This window comes from Balaenoptera borealis, assembly GCF_965194805.1.
Source record: "Balaenoptera borealis genome assembly, chromosome: 1".
Classification (NCBI taxonomy): Eukaryota; Metazoa; Chordata; class Mammalia; order Artiodactyla; family Balaenopteridae; genus Balaenoptera; species Balaenoptera borealis.
This window is the reverse complement of record NC_138860.1, coordinates 25261995-25282175: the sequence shown is the minus strand read 5'-3', so window position 1 is coordinate 25282175 and position 20181 is coordinate 25261995. Positions and strand designations below refer to the sequence as shown.

General features: G+C 34.5%; 1 protein-coding gene and 1 long non-coding RNA gene across 14 annotated transcripts in view; one reads left to right on the top strand and one right to left on the bottom strand.

The window, feature by feature from the left end:
- LOC309604882 (serine/threonine-protein kinase MRCK alpha) overlaps positions 1-20181 on the top strand; it is a 319353-nt gene that overhangs the window by 139264 nt on the left and 159908 nt on the right. For all 13 annotated transcript variants that reach the window (XM_082339881.1, XM_082339883.1, XM_082339890.1 and 10 more), the window contains exon 6: positions 13419-13512. In XM_082339881.1, coding sequence (XP_082196007.1) covers positions 13419-13512 — 94 coding nt within the window. The remainder of the gene's footprint in view (positions 1-13418; positions 13513-20181) is intronic.
- Positions 1-20181, bottom strand: part of LOC309605637 — a 90694-nt gene that overhangs the window by 8719 nt on the left and 61794 nt on the right. The gene's annotated exons all lie outside the window — the stretch shown is intronic.

The window sequence follows — 20181 nt, the reverse complement described above, 5'->3', positions numbered from 1 at the left end:
ATTTCCCTTATTGCATAACCCATTTATTCATTCTTTTATCCTTAGCTGTTACTTTTCCTTCTCTCTATTTGTCACTTAGTTTTGCCCAAACTTTTGGTCCTTTGGAAAGAATGTTAGGTTTGGCCACTGTGCTGGTCCAAATTGACAGCAGCAATACTAGTGTAGCAAGTGCCTCCATCTCAATGCATTGATGCAGTGTAGGGTTGCATAGATACAGAAATAGTGGGCTATCTCAACCACCAAGGAATCCAGCAGTATTCCTTGCCAGCCTTGGTTTTACTAGATGGAATGATGGCACGACTCACCCTATCAGGCCCTTAGGAGTACTGACATTAAGGTTTAAAGGCTAGAATTCCTTCTTAGGAATTATCCTTGCTTCTGGCACCTACAGTTGGAGCCCTGGTTCTGGGACTCTGCATCTGGTAGGGAGGTGAGGCGAGAAGGGAAGAACTATATAGTCATAACGGCATCCTCCCTCACTTCCTTTTTCCTTAGGGAAGTGAAGTATTACAAATTTACTTGTTATATGTTACTGGTGAAATAATTTTCTTTTAGTCATGATTTAGAGGTCCTTCTCATCACTAAGGGTGCTTTTCTTTTTTGCCTTGAAATTTACTTTGCATGTAAAATACAAGTATCCCAGGCTTTAGTAGCCATATTCCTGTGAATTTCTTTCATCTTGTTTATATTCTTTTCATTTTGAGCATCTCTTTAGTATGTGGCAATTAGTTGTTTTACTTGCTGATCCAGAAAAATCTGTGACTCATTAATGATTATGTGCTTTAATTACTTGTTTCAAGAGATGTGTTAACTTTTACAATATGGTATTGTATTTATCAAAAAAAGTCAAGTGAATAAGTATAAATTTTGAAACAAATAGATTCCAATGAAGACAGAAGTGCCTGCATAACATAACAGTATATAAATACATTTTAAAGTAATTTCATATTGTTATGGTAGTACCGTCTGTTTGAGAATTATTTGAAGAATCTTCAGAAGGATGCAAAATATGTCTGATCATTTTCTTGCAAGTTGGTGGCTGATTTCATTATGAAACAGAACATGCTGGGTTTTGGTTCAAATGGTCTCACTTCTGCTTCATGGTATCTAAAACCAATGCAGAGTTCTGATAGGTGTTAAATGAACTTTGTGGAACACCATGAAATGTTGAAGGAACCATTACGTTATCAATAAATATGACTGTATTGTGTATATATAATATAAAAATCACAGTATCAAGTCATATATTTATTGAAAAGAAAAATCTATTAAACTATTCATGATTATTCATTAGCATTTCTTATATGATATTTTAAAATAGATAAGTTTTACCCATTAACTAACTATTTCCCCCCTATTTCTCATTATTTAATTTTAGCCGTAGAAATGCCTTGGTTAATCTCAGATATATATTTGATAACCCTAGCACCAAGTACAATCTGTGGTACATAGTATTCAATTGTTAGTTGATTAATTAATTAATAGAAACTGTAGAATAACATCAGTTAGGTAAGTGCTAAGCATAAATAAGCCTTGATTCAGAGTGCTAGTACATGAGGAGGTTTTAAGGAATATTCTACTTGTTATGGAATGAGGATATGTGTCCCCCCCGCCGCCCCCCCCCCCCCCCAGTTCATATGTTGAAGCTCTTAATCCCCAGTGTGCCTTTAGGAAGTAATTAGGTTAGATGATGTCATTATGATAGGGTCCTCATGATGGGATTCGTGCCCTTATAAAAGGAGACAGCAGAGAGGGCGCACAGGCGCGCTCTCCCTCTCCCTCTCTCCCCCTCCTTCTCTCCCTCTCCTTCTCTCTCTCCCTCCCTCCCCCTCCTTCTCTCCCTCTCCTTCTCTCTCTCTCTCTCTCTCTGAACACACCAAGGAAAGGCCATGTGAAGACACAACTAGAGGACAGACATCTGCAAGCCAGGAAAATAGTCCTAACTACAAGCCAAACCCTGCTGGACCTTGATCTTGGACATCCCAGCCTCTAGCACTGTGAGAAAATAAATTTCTGTTGTTTAAGCCACCCAGTTTATGGTATTTGTCATGGTAGCCCAAGCTGACTTAGACATTACCGTAGGAAAGAAAGGCAGTTTTTATAGAGCTTTAGCAAGATAGGTCTGGTGGAGGGAATATAGGGATAGACACCTTGTTTTATTGTGCTTTGCTTTATTACACATCAAAGATACTGAGCTCTTTACAAATTGAAGGTTATGGCAACCTTGCATTGTAAGATAATGGTTAGCATTTTTAAGTAATAAAGCATTTTTAAATTCAGATATGTACATTGTTTTTTTTAGATGTAATGCTATTGCACACTCACTAGACTTTTATATGCACTGGGAAACCAGAAAAATTCATGTGACTTCCTTTATTGTGATATCAGCTTTATTGAAGTGGTCCGGAACCTAACCTGCAGTATTTCTGAGGTGTGCCTGTAGTGTCAAAGGCGGTTCTCAGAAGAGAAGGCAATTATTCTTGCAGTTTAGGCCAACTGGGATTTATCCAGAGGAGCGGAGGCAAAGATCATGGGCAAAAGGGAATGTGAGAAACGACTGGGCTGAGAAGGACAAGGTCATAGGCGGTCCACTGATGAAAATCAGATACTATTGACTGGTACACAGTTTTAGAAGGTTTTTCTCTTTAGTGATATACTGTTTAAGTAAATATAAATATGTGTTAAAGAGATTATGTTAATGTATAACAAGACAATGAGGAGCAGAAGATAATAAGCCCATAAATTTTCTCAAGGTAATTTTTTGAGGCGGGCTTTAAAAAAAAGAAACTTTTTATTTTGAAATCATTTTAAATTCACAGGAAATTACAGACAGTACAAAAAGATCTCATGTACCCGTTACCCAGTTTCCCCCATTGTTACATCTTACCCCACTCGTAGTAGGACTTTTTCTTTCAGTGACAGTGGGTAGTAGTTTAGTCTACATTTCATCATCCCTGGACTTTCTGCTCTTTTCTTCTTTTTCCCATAGTCTCTTTCCCAGGTCTTCCTTTCCACATGCACTCTAGAGTTTGATCTGCTGGATTTGAATATTTATTTCTATAATTAGAAGTGATTTTAATTTTGTGGTAGACTTTCTTTGAGTTACACTGTAGGTGTGGGTTGTCAGTTTTACTTGTTTCCTCTTGTGGATTGTATCTAGATGGTTTTTTGAAGGATATGTAAAAGATCAGGATTTGGGCAGCCACTGTTGGGAAAGATAAGTTTGAGAAAAGTTTATTGACAGAACGTTATGAATAACTTTTTTTAATTGTAAGATGAGCTTCAAATTAATGTTCCTATTAAAAATTCAAATGTATGACTAACAGAAAGGCAGTTTGTGACTTAATTTTCCAGTGTGGGTTTTCTCTTCTTTATTACTGATATAATATGTATTTGACAAAATTAAGATATACTTTTTTTTTTTAAAGGAACCATTTTGAGATATGTCAGAGCACACGGTTCTTTTTTTTTTTTTAATTTTATTTATTTATGGCTGTATTGGGTCTTCGTTTCTGTGCAAGGGCTTTCTCTAGTTGCGGCAAGCGGGGGCCACTCTTCATCGCGGTGCGCGGGCCTCTCACTATTGTGGCCTCTCTTGTTGCGGAGCACAGGCTCCAGACGCGCAAGCTCAGTAATTGTGGCTCACGGGCCCAGCTGCTCCGCGGCACGTGGGATCTTCCCAGACCAGGGCTCGAACCCGTGTCCTCTGCATTGGCAGGCAGATTCTCAACCTCTGCGCCACCAGGGAAGCTCCTAAGATATACTTTTAATAAACATTTTAGTTGGAAAATTATAATACTATATGCTGATTTTCTTCTGTATGGGTATATAAAGAGGAGGAGTAGGAAGACCAGAAAATAAAAGCATTCTATTGTGAGAGCCTACTTCCCCAACCTGTATAAATGATGAAAAGGAACCAAATCGGAGACATTGACGTGAGGTTGATGGAAGGAGAGATACGTGTCCTAAATTAGTATTCTCAGTAACCAATCCCTATGCAGTATTCTGATTTGTGGTGTCTGGACTGGGGCCGAGGTACATATAGTTAAATAACCTCTACAGTTGATTTTGTTGTCCAGCCAGTGTTGAAAACTACTGCTTTGAAGGTTAACTAATGTTCTTTTATCCACATTTTACTATTATAGGAATAATAATTATAATAGTCATGCTCTGGTACTGATATATTCTACTGAAGTATTAAAGTAAAAATGACCTATAGAATATTGCCCTTTCAGTGTGGTCATTGTTTTGGGATGCTTTTTTAGTCTTAATGTTGTAAATAAAAATATGTATCATTATAAATATTAATTTTGACTTAGTTTTAAATAATGTTGTTCCTTTTAAGTCAAATGTTTTAAGTCAGATGTTCCTTTTAAGTCAAATAATGCTTTTCCTTGGGGACAAGGAAAACTGCAGATTACAGAAACTTTAATTCATGATAAGTGGTACAATTCATATTCAAATTAGGAAGAAACTTGAATAATACTTTTTTACAGTGATAATGTAGAGATTTTTATCTCTTCTAAACATTTCTGTCTCTTTCTTAGTTTTCATGGATTGTCAAGGTTGGAACTAATGTTTTGCCCGAATTTCCCTTTCACTTCCTTTATTGACAATACTTGGTATCTGGTTGGCTGGCTGCCGCCTTATTTGCAAGATGTCACTGACTCAGAGTGGTTCTGAACACCAGATGTTATTTTGCTTCTTATGTCAGAAAATGGAATTTGCCAGCCCATTGTTCCATTTATCCATTGCCATGCAACACATTGTATTTTCCAGAAACAGGGACTGAGACAGAATGGATGTATAATGCAAGATGTACTAAGGATTAACACCTTTGGGGGCGGAGCTGGAGGAAGCAGGGTTAGGCAGAGGGAGAAGTCAGTTTGCACTGCAGGCCAAAGCCTCAGCCAGCCGCACTAGGAGTTCTGGAAAGTCTATAGCCCATCAGAATTGTTACTCATTTAGTTAAATTGGCTGAGTCTTTATAGTTCCCTGTAAATTATTCAGTGGATATAGGTTGCCCAAGAAAGACAGGCCTTTTGGGGAAGAAGCTCTCTGTAACTTTAAAGCAGCTGAGAACTGAGTCTCAGGGAAGGACAGCATTAGGGGAATGGGAAGTATGCCTTCGGAAAAAGAGGAATCAGGAAAGAAGACTGAGAAGAATTGGTCTTAGTTGAGAAAATAGAGGAGAAAATGGTATAGTTGGGAGAATAATCAGCATTGTCAGATGTCACAGAGAAATCATTATAGGATTCAAACGGAAAAGATTCTACTGGATTTGGCAATTAAAAGGTTATTTGTCATCTTAAAGAGAATATTTTCTGCATATGAATGGGAATGGGAATGGGGAAGCCACAAAAATTTTTAAGAACTTCTTTTAAGCACTCAAATTTCTTTTAAAATTTGATGATACATTTCAGTGGTAATGTAAGAATAAAGACTTGCATTTTCTTGGGCAGATATAATAATGATAGATAACTTTATAACTATGACTTTACTTGAAAAGGTTTTGTTACTTACAGATTGTTAAACCTTTTCTTCTGTATGTAGCCTTCAAATTGCCAAAATCATGGTTCAATTATCAAATTATTTGTAGAGAGAATAGATAGGTGTTCACCTGCTTTTCTTTGATCCTGGCTCTTCTAGATGACAGAAAAGAACCTCTTGGGTTTGAGGGTACTGTCAGTTATGTAAGTGTAACCATCTTTCTATCATTTTACACTTGGGATCTCTTTCCATTCCTCTACTCCAGTGAGAACATTCTTATGAAGTAGTTAAGAGCATTTGTGACTCATATGATGGATATTGGTCAGCAGATGTATCCACACCTCCCCTGACATTTGTGGGGATTTGAACCTGCAGCTTCTGTTTCGCTTCGCCCACACTTCAAAAACCTAAAGTGCAAAAAGAACCAGGCCTATTCCTGTATATGTTAGGCCCAATTCAGATCATATTTTGTATACTTTCTCCCAGACATTTTTAGATTAGATTTAGATGAAAATGGTAGACAATCTTAAAGGAGAAAGGAAACCACAGAAGATCAAGCTGTAGTCTTTGGTTGAAAAAGGAGGAAGGGACATGTTTTCCTTTGTTTGAGGTGGTTAAGTGTGTGGACTTACATACGTTTTAGGCCTTCCTTGTGCCCGGTAATTTAGGTCATACTTAATGTCAGCTAGATAGAAAAGTCATTATTTCTTTCTTATGAATTCTTTAAGTTCTACCTCATATCTGCATTATACTTTGTCTCTCCCCCCAAAAAATAAAACAAACATAAATATTTTCAAACCTAACAGATGATTAAGGAATAGCTCATAGTTCATATACTCCTGAGGTTTTATTTATTTATTTATTTATTTATTTTTATTTTTTATTTTTATTTTTTTAGCGCTATCTTTTTTTTTTTTTTTAAGATTTATTTATTGATTAGTTGATTGATTGCTATGTTGGGTCTTCGTTTCTGTGCTAGGGCTTTCTCCAGTTGCGGCAAGCGGGGGCCACTCTTCATCGCGGTGCGCGGGCCTCTCACTATCGCGGCCTCTGTTGTTGCGGAGCACAGGCTCCAGACGCGCAGGCTCAGTAATTGTGGCTCACGGGCCTAGTTGCTCCGCGGCATGTGGGATCTTCCCAGACCAGGGCTCGAACCCGTGTCCCCTTTATTAGCAGGCAGATTCTCAACCACTGCGCCACCAAGGAAGCCCCTGAGGTTTTATTAATTCAGAAGATTAGGAGAGTTTCCATCAAATCAAATAGAGACCATTTTAGAAACAGAGAGACTTCTTTTTCAGCCATGGAATAAACTTGGTATGTGGAATGACTCATTAGGCAACGTATTACATGAAATGTGTAATTGTATTCCCTGTTGGACAAGCAGAGACCAATTTGTATTATCTTTATAACATTATCATATTTATCTATGATCTTGATACCCATTAATTATTTTCACTGAACAATATTGCTGACTGCAGATGATCATAGTGGCTTAGTCAAAACATTTTCATATTCTTGAATTAAATGACTCAGACATTATATACATGTATTTTGGGGTTTTTTAAATATTTTTTTTGAGGTGGACCATTTATAAATTTTAGACATATAATATATGCATTTTAGAATTATTTTTGTTTTTTTTAATCAAGAAGAGTTGTTGAATTTAGTAAATACTTTTTTTTAATAAAATAAGAATAGGTAGATGCTTCCTTAACATGCTGTATGTGCGTGTATCTTTACCTCAAAAGTCAGCATCATGCTAAATAGATAACTTACTAAAGTCAAAACAAGACAAAGATGTTCATTGTCACCAATATTATTTTACATTGTAGTGGAAATACTAGCCAGTAAGGCAAAAGAAAAAAATTGAAAGTGTAAGAATAGTAACATTTATAGATGGTATTAATAGATGATATTATTTTATACCTGGAAAATCAAAGAGAATTAACCTAAAAACTACTACAAATGGCAAGAAAGTTCAAGAAGGATATCAAGAGCTTTTGTTGTCTAATTAATTGAGTAAATATTTATTGCATACTACACTGTGTCAGGCTCTTTTCCAGGTGCTGGGAATCTCGTAGAGAACAAAATTCCTATCTTTGTGGAATTTATAATGTAGAAAGGAACGATAATTATAAAGAGATATAGTAGAAGAAAAAAGACTCTAGGTATGGTATCTAAAAATATGGAATACTTAGGGATATATTTATTAAGAAATATATAGCATATTAACATAAATATACAGTGAGGAAGACAATCCCTACCAGATATTAAAATATCTGTATTTAATAATTAAAAGTATATTACCACGGTGTGTAAAGACAGACTAATGGAACCGAATTGAAAGTCTTATAGTAGATCCAAATACTTACAAGGGTTAACATCTGGTGAAGGTTGTGTCTTAAATAAGAGGTTCGATGAATGGTGTGTGGGAAAAATAAAATTGGATCATACCTTCCAAGGTGTATCAGGAAGAATTCCAAACGGATTAAACATTGAATCATATGCAGTCATGATCATAGCAAAGAGTATGGTTTCTGGAGCCAGACTGCCTGAGTTTAAATCCTGATTCCAATCACTATGTGACCTTGAGCATTAACTGTGTGGCTTAGCTTCCTCATCTCTAAAGGGGGAAAATAATTGTACCTACGTTGCAGTGTTGTTGTGAACATTAAATAAGTAAAGCACATAAAGTATTTAGAACGCTGCATGGAAATTAGAAAGTACTAAATAAGCATTAGGTGTTATTTTTTATCAAGATATAAGAAAAGATACAAAGAAATAGTGTTAGGAATTTAACTATATATTGTAGATTAAACAAATAATAATAGAATACAGTGAACAACTGTATTCCAATAAATTTGAAAATGTGTATGAAATGTATATTAGAAAACATAAATGACTATAACTTACTCAAGAAGAAATAGAAATTATCTCAATAAACTAAGAATGTTTAAAAAAACTGAATCTGTAATGGAAAGTTCTCCCTCCACAAGACTGCAGTCTCATGTTTTTTAAAGGTACTTCTTGTCTTCACCCCTTTTATTTTTATAAATTGAAATACATATGATAAAGTCCACAAGTGTTAAATGTGCAGTGATGATTTTTGACAATGTATATACCTGTGTAACCACCATCCCAAATCAAGATGTAGAATGTTTCCATCACTCTAAAAGTTTCCTTGTGCACTTTTCCAGTTAGCATCTTCTATCCCTCCATCACCAGTTGTTTTGGTTTCTGTCACCATAGCTTAGTTTTACCTGTTCTGGAACTTGTTATAAATGGAATCATACGTCATATATTTTTTTTGTCTGATGTCTTTTGATCAACAAAGTTTTTGAGATTCATTGAGTTTGATGTAGTATCAACGGTATCAACAGATCTTTCCTTATTGCTGAGTAGTCTTCCACTGTGTAAATATGTGACAGTTTATCCACCCACCTGCTGATGGTCATTTGAGTTTTTTCCAGTTTTGAGCTGTTACGAATATAGCTGCTATGAACAGTTTTTTACCCACATGGCTTTATAGATGAGTTCTCTTTTATTTTTAAGAAAGGAATAATTGGGGACTTCCCTGGTGGTCCAGTGGTTAAGAATCCGTGCTTCCACTGCAGAGGGCATGGGTTTGATCCCTGGCCAGGGAACTAAGATCCCGCATGCCGCGTGGTGCAGCCAAAAAAAAAGAAAGGAATAATTGAATTCTGTATAAATTTCTTTTGAAATTTTGATAAGCCATTTATCTCACTTTATGAAGATAGTAAAACCTTAACAACGAAACTTGACAAGGGTAGTACAAGAAGAGAATGTTATATAGCACAATATCACTTATGAATATAAAAATAAAAGTTTTTTTTAAAACTTTTAATTAATTATTTTAGGCTGCATATGGTCTTAGTTGCGGCACATGGGATCTTCATTGCAGCATGCGGGATCTTTTGTTGTGGCGCGTGGGCTTCTCTCTAGTTGTGGCATGCGGGTTTTTCTCTCTCTAGTTGTGGTGCTCATGCTTCAGAGCGTGTGGGCTTTGTAGTTTGCGACACGCGGGCTCTCTAGTTGAGGTGCGTGGGTTCAGTAGTTGTGGTGCGTGGGCTTAGTTGCCCCGTGGCAACTTAGTTCTCCAACCAGGGATCGAACCCACATCCCCTGCATTGGAAGGCGGATTCTTTACCACTGGACCACCAGAGAAGTCCCTAAAAATAAACGTTTTTAAAAATCAAATTCAGCAGTATATATATTATATATTATGAGTGCTAAGACAAACATATTTTTCAATTTAATTTTTCTGAAATTTTTAAATAAATGGCTTCTAAAATTATAGTAGTCAATTTATTCTCTCTTTTAGTGGCCCATGCCATAATGGTGCATCTTTACAATCAGTGGAGTTTTAGATTCAGTGATAGATGGCACATTAAAAAAAAAAGTATGGCCATGTAGGTTTTATTCCAGGATGCAAGGGAGTTTCAACATTAGAAAATCTATTAGAGTAATACACTGTATTAATAGGTTAAAAGAGAAAAATAAACTCAATACCAAAAATGACAACGAAATTGAATATCCACTCCTGATACTTTTAGCAATTTGGGAGGAGAAGGTAATTTTCCTAATATTGAGTTTCTACTGGAAATCTAAACCAAAGATCACACTTAATGGTGAAATATGGGAAACATTCCCATGAAAATTGGAAGCAAAATGAGAATGTTTCTATGAAGAAAATCCTATTCACAATAGCAACAAAACTGTAAGGTATCCAAGACTGTCAATAGCAAAAGATGTGTAAGCTCTCTGTGGAAAAATATTGAATATTACTGAAGGACATAAAAGAAGACTCATAACTAATATATAAGGTATTTATATACATTAATTAAGATATGTGTCTATAATGTTAATTAACTTGATACATGGATGGGAAGAGTCATATTGCAAAGATATAATTTCTCTTCAGATTAATCTGTAAAGTCATTGTGATTCCCATCAAAATCTCAGTATGTTTTATGGAACATATTAAGCTAATTCTAGCATTTATCTGGAAGAGCCATGGCAATTTAAAAACATGGTCTAGTGGTATAGAGAGGTCATTATAGAGCTCTCATAATTAAGACAGTAGTCTAGGTATAGGTATATAGATAGGGTGACCATACCTCTGTTTGCCTGTGACAGTTCCAGTTCATGCCTATTGTCCTGGGTTCCACGAAAGGCTCCCTTTCGTTCTAAAGATTTTTGATTAAAATTGCATGGGAAGTCCTGAAACAGATCCACTTGATTTATGACCGAGGTGCTATTAGAAATCAGTAGTGAAAGGATGTCATTCAATAAATGGTATTGGGACAGAAAGAAATATAGTGTGGTCTTTATCTTACACCACACACAAAAATTAATTCCAGGGAGATTAAAGACTTGAAATGAAAAGTAAAACTTTAAAACTTTTAAAAGAAAATATAGGACACTATCCTTATGAGCCCTGGAAGGAGAGGATAAGGGAGATTTCTTAGGACAAAAAATGCAAATTTTGAGAGTAGAATGATGGTTGACAGGAGCTGGGGGTATGGGAAATAGGGAGAAGTTGGTCAAAGGGTACAAATTTTAGGTTATAAGATGAAGAAGGTCTGAGGAGCTAATGTATAGCATGGTGATTATAGTTGATAATATTGTATTACTGAGAAAGTAGAATGGAAGTGTTGGCACCAAAAAAAAAAAAAAAAGTAAACATGTGAGATGAGATGATGGATATATTAACTCAGTGGTGGGGATCCTTTCACGATGTGATGTATATCAGATTAATCATCATGTTGTACTTTAAATATATTACAACTTTATTTGTCAATTACACCTCAGTAAAGCTGAAAAAAGTGAAAAAAGACAAAAAATACAAATTATAAATTATAAGACTACATTTAGCATTAAGCAATGTTTTTACGAGTAAGAAAGACACTATAAACAATGTGGAAAAACAAGCCCACATGCTGAGAGAAGAGATTTGTAACACATGTACTTAAATCTGAGGAAACGAAATTCCTGAAGATTAACCAAAAACAAACAGCACACACACAGTATAAAAAAATGTCACGGGATTTTAACTGGAATTTTACCGAAGAGGAATCTAAGATGACCATTGATCATGTAAAAAAGAGTCTTAACCTTAGTAGTAATCCTGCTAGTAAAGTTGAAGATGTACATGTCTTTTATCATAGCAATTCCACTTCTAGATAGCCTAGGGAAATGTTCCCATATGAGTACAAGGAGGTATTTGTAAAAATATTCATTTCGGAATTTTGTGTACTAGCAAAATAAAAATCTAAAACAATCTAAAATTGTTGGAAGCAATCTAAATTCCATAATCAGGAGCATTGATAGATAAATTGGATCTGTGAAAATATTCCATATAGCATTTAAATTAATGAACTAGAACAATATGTATCAACATGGATAAATTTTAGAAACATAACATTAGAATAAAACCAAGTTGCAAAAGACTACACACAGTTTGGTATCAATTATAAAGTTTAAAGACATGCAGAAAAATATATAGTCTTATGGTTGCATGTATAGGTACTAATAATATAAAATATGCATGATATAGTAAACACCAAATTCAGGATTGTGGTTGCTAACCTCTGGGGAGTGGAGGAAGGGGGTGATATCAGGAAGGGTAATGAGATACTTGGGGAGTGGCAGTATTATCTATAATGTCTTGTTAAATATTTTACATTTTATTAATTATTTGTTACAAGTGTATAAATACAATTTATTTCTCTTATTAAGTTTTAATATTTCCTGTTTTTTACATAGCCAAAAATATTATTGATGTTTATAAATCCTGTCTTTGTAATTCCTTTAGTCTCCTTTAAAATCTGAGAATTCTACCAGTAGCAGTTATGTGTAATGACTATACAGTTTAATATTTTTAAAAATAAAGAATAAAATACAGTTTTCCCCTCATCTAAAAATGGTCTAGGTAATTTCTAAGGTTCCTTCCAGCACTAAAGTGTACTTCTTTGATGTTTCTGAACAAGAGAAGAATCTTTTCTTAATATAGCATTTCTGAGAGTTGAGATTATAAATTCAAATATGGAGGACTATGAAGACAATTTCCTATGCAGGCTGTTGTTTTCAATCTATCTATCTGCCTGTCTGTATTAAGCAATCATCTATCATCTATAACAGGGGTCAGCAAACTTTTTCTATAAAGGGCCAGATAGGAAATATTTTAGGCTTTGAAGGCTATAGTCTGTCAGAACTATTCAACTCTGCCTTTTTAGTGGGTTAGCTGCCACAAAGGTTTGCAACACTTTTTATTATTCAGATGTAAAAATAAACACAAAAACTGGCATGATTTAGTTTGTTATTAGTTAGATTTGGATATCTTACAAGCCTTTGACTTAACATCTGTAAATAGCTTTATATAATATAGATCACTATTAAGTAGTGTTTCAATTGTTTTCCGAATAAGCTTTGTGAAGCAATTCTTTTTGTGTTGTCATGACCTGCAGTAATTGAAAATTTATTTATTTACATTTATGTTCAGGCTCTAGGAAGTATATTTTTCCCTGTTCAGTTTCACGGGCTAGAAGGTAGTATGTTTTGTGGGTATCAGGTAATTACGGCTCTTCTCTGTATGCAGAAAGTAGGCCTACCATGGCCACATTGGAATCTGTGCAAATCTAAAGGAAGAATGGTAAGATTTAACCTGAATGAAAATTACCACAGTACTTTTTATCTCCAGAACACTGAAATTGCATGTGTTTAAAAAAGTTTTAATATGAATCAGAGCTAGGATTTGAACCCATGAAGAAATAGTCTAAAGAAATATATGTTCTTAGATTATTAATTTTAAAAGAAGTGGAGATTTTCAGACAAAATGGTTATCTTACCAAGTAACTGATTATGTTTATTTTTCCCAACTAAAAATTGAATGCATCTGTTTTTTTCAGGGACATCAAACCTGACAATATATTGATGGATATGAATGGACATATTCGGTTAGCAGATTTTGGTTCATGTCTGAAGCTGATGGAAGATGGAACGGTAAATAAAGATAAATCTTCAACTGTTTTACCCACAGACATCTCCCCTACTACTTGTCTTCTTTATCTGTTTTAGAAGCCATCTATTTATATTATCTATCAAACATCCTTCCATCCATTTGTCTTTCTATGCTCTACTTCCCTCCACTTAGGCATACTTTCTCATAAAAGGGCTTGTCTATAAAGTCATATACCATTTTCAACTGCTTATATTAATGATCTTAAGATTTATACACTATACCTTTTATGAGACTCATGTTTGTTCCTTTTTTAGCTGAACTGTTTATTATTGTACTTGAGATATTTACATAGTTCTGGAGGAGTGAAGAAAATAAATCCCGCATGGAAAAAGAAAATGTGACTTCTTCACTTTCATTTCTTTTCTCTTTCTTTACTAGTTGTCTGGTTTTCCTGAGAGACAGTGTTCAACAAGTGAATGCTTTTATCAGAAAGTCCTCTAGGCTGATTCAGTTTTATGTTACCATTTACTTTAGTTCTGCTAACCCTAGACCCCTCGGTTATATTCTCTCACTTACTTAAAAGTTTATATTCTCTCACTTACTAAAAAGTAGTCCCTGTTTGTTATTGTTGTTGTTATTGTCGTAGTATTTACCTCAATTTCCTGGTTGTATAGCATACATCCAAATATATATCATTTTAATTGGCAGAACTTTTTTGGAGAGTAATTTAGTATAATACATTGCAAAAGCCATGAAAATGTCACATTATACTGGACCAGAAATTTGACTTCTGAAAATTTATCCTAAGGAGATAACTTTTTTTAAAAGGATTATATGACTTCTGCCTCTGGCCATGATGGAGGGAGTAATTGATACCAAATTGTTCTTTCACTGTAAATAACTGTAAAACTGGATTTGAAACAACTGTTTTTAGGCTGTGGACAACAGGCAACACAAGACTGTTATCTCTGAGAGAAGTTAATTCACGAGTTATGCCTCACCATTTCCCAGGATTGGGACAGTTTGCTGACTCTGATGCAGAAAGCTAGAGTTAAAGCAGAGTTTAACCGTCTTACAGAGCTGAGGAGGAAGAGATCAGAGTTGGGTTAGCTGAGGCAGCTGGAATCTGCAGGGCTTACCATTGGAAAGGAGGGAGTTGTGCATAGAGAGGGCCTAAAATATCCATATGGGGCTATCTCATGATGGTTGGTCTGTACATATGTCATACAGTTGTCCCTTGGTATCTGTGGGGGATTGGTTCCAGGACTCCCCCCCCCCCCCGCCCCATGGATAGTAAAATCTGCAGATGCTCAAGTCCCTTATATAAAATGATGTAGTATTTTCATATAACCTATGCACATCCTCCTGTATACTTTGTATCATCTCTAGATTACTTACAATACCTAATACAATGTAAATGCTATATAAATAGTTGTAAATACAATGTAAATGCTATGTAAATAGTTGCCAGCGTGTGACAGATTCAAGTTTTGCTTTCTGGAACTTTCTGGAAGATTTTTTAAAAAATATTTTTGATCCATGATTGGTTGAATCTGCAAATGTGGAACCAGCAGATATGGAGGGACAACTGTATAAGAACATATGAGAATTACCAAAGAGTAGATGCTATCCATTTGAAAATTGAGCAGATTACTCGAAATCAAGCAGCGCTGGAGAAGACACAGTGCTAGGGGACATTGGAATATCGGCTAGTTAAGATGTTTGTAACATGTAAGACTTACTGTAAGCCTATCTAACAGCCTAAAACCAAGTCCTGATAAGATCAACGGAGTGTGAAAGTGGTCCTCCAAATAAAGGGGTTGAGATGAATCTTAGGTTTTCTATAAATTGCCTTTAAAGGGTATAACTGTAAGCCAACCCATGTTCAAGGAGATCAGTTAGTATTCTTTTATCTGCTTAAAGGAGAATTTAATATTCTTCAGAGGAAGATAATAGAATTCATACTGTCCACAATGCTTTATTGACAGTGGCCAGCATTCAGTCAAAAATCACTAGACCAAACAAAAATAGAGGGTAGGGTAAGTGATTGTGATACAGAATTTAAAAATAAAAGTAGTCACTAAGAACCTGGCTAGCACAGATGTTGGAGTTGCCAGACAGAGACTTAATGAAACTATCATATATATGTTTAAAGAATCAAAGGAAGATAATAGTCTTAAAGATTACACAGATAAGGAATCTCTGCAGAAAAATAAATCAAACAGATCTTTTAGAACTTGAAAATTATAGTAATAGAAATAAAAAATCCACAGGAAGAGGTTAACAGTAGATTAGAAATGAGAGAAAAAAGAGCCAGTGAATTTGAAGACAGATTAATAGAGATTAAACAGTCTGAAGAACAGAGAGAAGAAGATTGAAACAAAATCATTATAGGCTCAGATATCCATACAGTTAGAATCGTAGTAAAAGTGTGATAGTAACAGAAAACATTTGTAAGAATTGATGGCTCAAACTTTACCAAATGTGATGAAAAACACAGATATAAAATCCTAGCATATCTCAAGGTGATAAAAGGAACCACACCTGGCTACATCACAATTAAACTGCTGAAAATTAAAGATAAAGAAAAAAAATTGAAAGCAGCCAGAAGAAAAAACACTTTACACACTGTGGAAAAAGGGTAAAAATAACCACTGAACTCTCATCAGAAATCATGGAATGATATCTTTAAAGTGCTGAAAGAAAAAAAAGTCTGTAAATCAAGAATTCTATATCAAACAAAAATATTCTTCAAAAATGAAGGTGAATTAAAGACATTTTCAGGTAGATGAAAGAGGCCTAGATGCTAAAGAATGTCCTTCACACCAAAGGAAATTACACCATTTGGATACTTAGCTATATGATAAAGAATATCAGATATGATAAATAAGATTTACAGGATAAAGGAAAAAGATTATATTAATCTTTCTTTTTAAATTTACATAAAAGGTGTCTGACTATTAAAAGCGAAAATAATATTGTAATGTGAGGCTTGTGACATAGGTAGAAGTAATAGATGTGACAATAGTCATACAAACAATGTAAGACCGGTGTATGTAATTATTCTGCTCTAAGATAACGGCATGTGTTTGAAGTGTATAGTGGGAAGTGGATAGTGCCAGGTATGACATGAGAGGGAGAGAAATAGCATGGTGGTCTAAGTTGAGAAAACACAGATGAAAGTCAGGTAGGCTGTGGTATCAGAAAGTTGTGGTCCACAATTCCGGAAAAGAGAGAGCTACACTGAGAAAGAATTCCAGGGGAAGAGGTAGTGTTTCCTCAGTCCTGCATGTTATAAGCCCCTTAAAGCTGGGGCTCCTGCTGTGGAGTCTGGTGTTGAGTCCTCCAAGTCCCTGTGCATTCCAGAATGCATTGAGTACTGTTTCTATCTATATGAGTTGCCCCTGATCAGATTTATTCCTAAAATTCTAGTGTGTCTTCCTAGTCATTCATTTTTTATTAATGATCTCAAATAATTTTCCTGGACATAATAGCATGTTGGTCCTCCATTTAGAAAATTATAATGAAGAAACCTTCTTTTTTCTTTATTTTTTATGTGATGTATACATATTTTAGGAAGACATCAGAAAAAACAGCATTCCTTTGTCCTGGTTCTTTCCCACCTCCAACTGTCTTTTTCTGCAGGCAGACACATAAAAATCTTTTAGCTCTTTCTTCCGTTGTTTCTTCTACTTATGTATTTTTTATTGTTTTATTCATGCTACTGCCTCTTGTTATTTAGTTTTAGATATTATCTATTAATTTCCTACCATGGAAGATGAGGATACAGGTCTTTTATACCCGTCTCAACCAACCCTTACACTTTCTCTTTATCTTCCCAGTGTTGTAATTATCACATAATCTTTCATTAAATCCTGTTCAGTTTTTTAATAATTATATAAATATTATTCATAGCTGTGCCATATTATTTATTTTAATTACCTTTCTTTTCTTGGACAGCTCTTTGTTCTCCCTGAAGTAAGTGACCCCTTTACTTTGCTTAGTTTTTCTGTATAATTCTCACTAGTTTATCCCCAGACTCTCTACCACGCATTAAGAAATTGAGCAATTCCTTTCCCTCTTAGATACAGTAAATAACTTAGTGGCTCCTTTGTCTGGAGGCGTGCATACTCTCATTCTAGTCTAGACTGTCCTATAGGCCTACTGGAGATAGGCCTATCTCCTATCTCCAGTTCTCTGATGAGAACTGTCATCCTAGACATACCTTTCCTTATCATCATGGAATTTATGTGTCGCTCTCTAGTATTGGATCCTCTCTTTCCTGGATCCATGTCTGTCTTTCTTCTCATTTGGTGGTAGCTGCCTGAGAAAGGTTCCAGGGGAAGTAAATATTTCATAATCTTGCATGTCTGAAAAATGCCTTCATTTCTTCTCTCATACTTGGTTGATAATTTATCTAGACTGGACATGGTATGATGGATTTGAACTTATTTTTCTCCTAGAATTTAGAAGACATTGCATTGTCTTCTAATGTACTGTTGTGACATCTGATGCCATCCTAATTTTCAGTACTTCTGTTATAACCTTCGTCCCTTATTTGGACGCTTTTAGGATGTTCTGTTTATTTCCGGTGTTCTGAAATGTTGTGATTATATAACTTTGTGTGGATCATTATTTATTATCTGGGCAGTTGCTTTAATTTTAACCTTTCCCAAAGTTTGTGACTTTCCAAATTAAGTTTCAACTTGCTTTTTGGGTCTCACGTCTGAGTTAAAATTATACCATCTTAATCACTATACCTTTGTAAGAAGTCAGTTTCTGTGAGGGGGTGTCCTGCTGTCATTCCTTTTCTGTCTCTAAAATTGTTTTGGCTATTCTTGGCCATTTGTTTTTCCATATGATTGTTAGGGTTATATTATTAGTTTATATACATACAGACAGACATATACAAACACCCTTTCACATATACAAGCTTGTAGACCTGCACTGAATTTAGAGATTAATTTTGGGAAAATTTTTGTCTATAACATGAAGTCTTCCCATCTGTGAATATGGTATCTCCATTGTTTTAGGTTTTCTCTTATGTCTGTTAATGAAGTTTTATGATAATGTTCAGGTAAAGGTAAATCCATTACCTTTATTTGTTAGATTTGTTCCTAGGCACTTCATGGATTTTTTTTTTTTTTTTTTTGGCTATTATAAATGGATAACTTTTAAAAATTTGCATTTTAATAGCTTGTTGCTCTTCTTTAGGACCACAGTTGATTTTTGCATATTCATCTTGAAACTAGCAAGCTCACTAAATTTTTTTATTAGTTCAAAATAATTTGTAGATTCTATGTGTATATGTATATTTTTCTATATAGACAATCTTATAATCTGCAGATAATGACACAACCTTGTGTTTTGTCCTTTCCAGTCCTTACACTGTTATTTTGCTATATTTTTTCTCATCATGCGGTCAGTGACCTTAACCACAATATTAAATTGGTGTAGTAATTGGGAGCTTCTTTGCCTTTTTCCTGACTTTATTGGTGTTTTTTCTGTAGTTTCAAATTAAGTATGATGTTTGCTGTAAGCTGTTGGTATATATTCTTCATCAGATTAAGGAAATTTCTATTTCTGATTACCAAGAGTTTGTTATGGTTTTTAATACTGTGTAATCAAGTGATTTTTCTGCATCCATTGAGATAATACCAGGGTGTTTTTCCTTCAGTCTGTTAATACGATGAATGGCATAGATTGTCCAATGTTAAATCATCCATTCTTTGGATATAAACATAACTTTATCATCAAGTTGTATTGATATAGTTGAACAAACTGCTAGATTGACCATGTTAAAATTCTATATTGAATTGTTACCTAAGATTCATACCTGACATTGATCATATCTGAGATTGCAGTATAATTTTCCTTCTCAAATTTTTCTTACCTGTCTTGTTTTGTATTTAGGTTATTTTAGCCTTATAAAATAAACAGGGGAGCCATATCCCCTGCCCTTACCCATTTGGGGTCTAGAACAGTTATATAATACTGGGGTTATCTGTTTCTTATATAATTGGTAGAACTCACTTTTAAATCACCTTTGCTTTGGTGAGGTTTTGTTTTCTTCTGTTTTATTGTGTTTGTTTTCCAGGTAGATTTTATACTATTGATTCAAATTTTTTAATGGTTATAGGTCTCTTTGGTTTTCTATTTCTTCCTGAGTCAGTTTTGGTAAGTTATATTTTTTTCTATGAAAATTATCTATTTTCTCTGAGTTTTCAATTTTATTGGTATAAAGTTGTTCAGATTGCACTCTTTCTAGTTTTAAAATCTCTGTTACATGTGTAGTTTTGCCCTTTTTTCATTCCTAATGTTGTTTATTTGTGCTTTACTTTTCTTCATAAGTTTTGACATAGAGTATTTTACTAAATATTCTCCAGCTTTAGTTAGAACTCTTCTGTGGACCATTAATTATTTAGACATGTGCCTTTTAGTATTCATAGTGTTATGTTTACTTATTTGGTTGTTTATAGAAAGTTTTCTTTTACTGGAGAGTGGATCTATTTGTTATCAGTTTTTTAGCATTTGTCAAGATTGCTTTTAATTTTGTAACAGGCCAGTTGTTATAACTGTTACATGTTTGTTTGAAAATAATACATTTTTTTCTAACTTTTGGGTACAGGTTTCTATATATGTCCGTAAGATTAAAGTTGTTAACTTTGTTGTTCAAAATTTTAATATTCTTACCAGTTTTATTTCTTTCT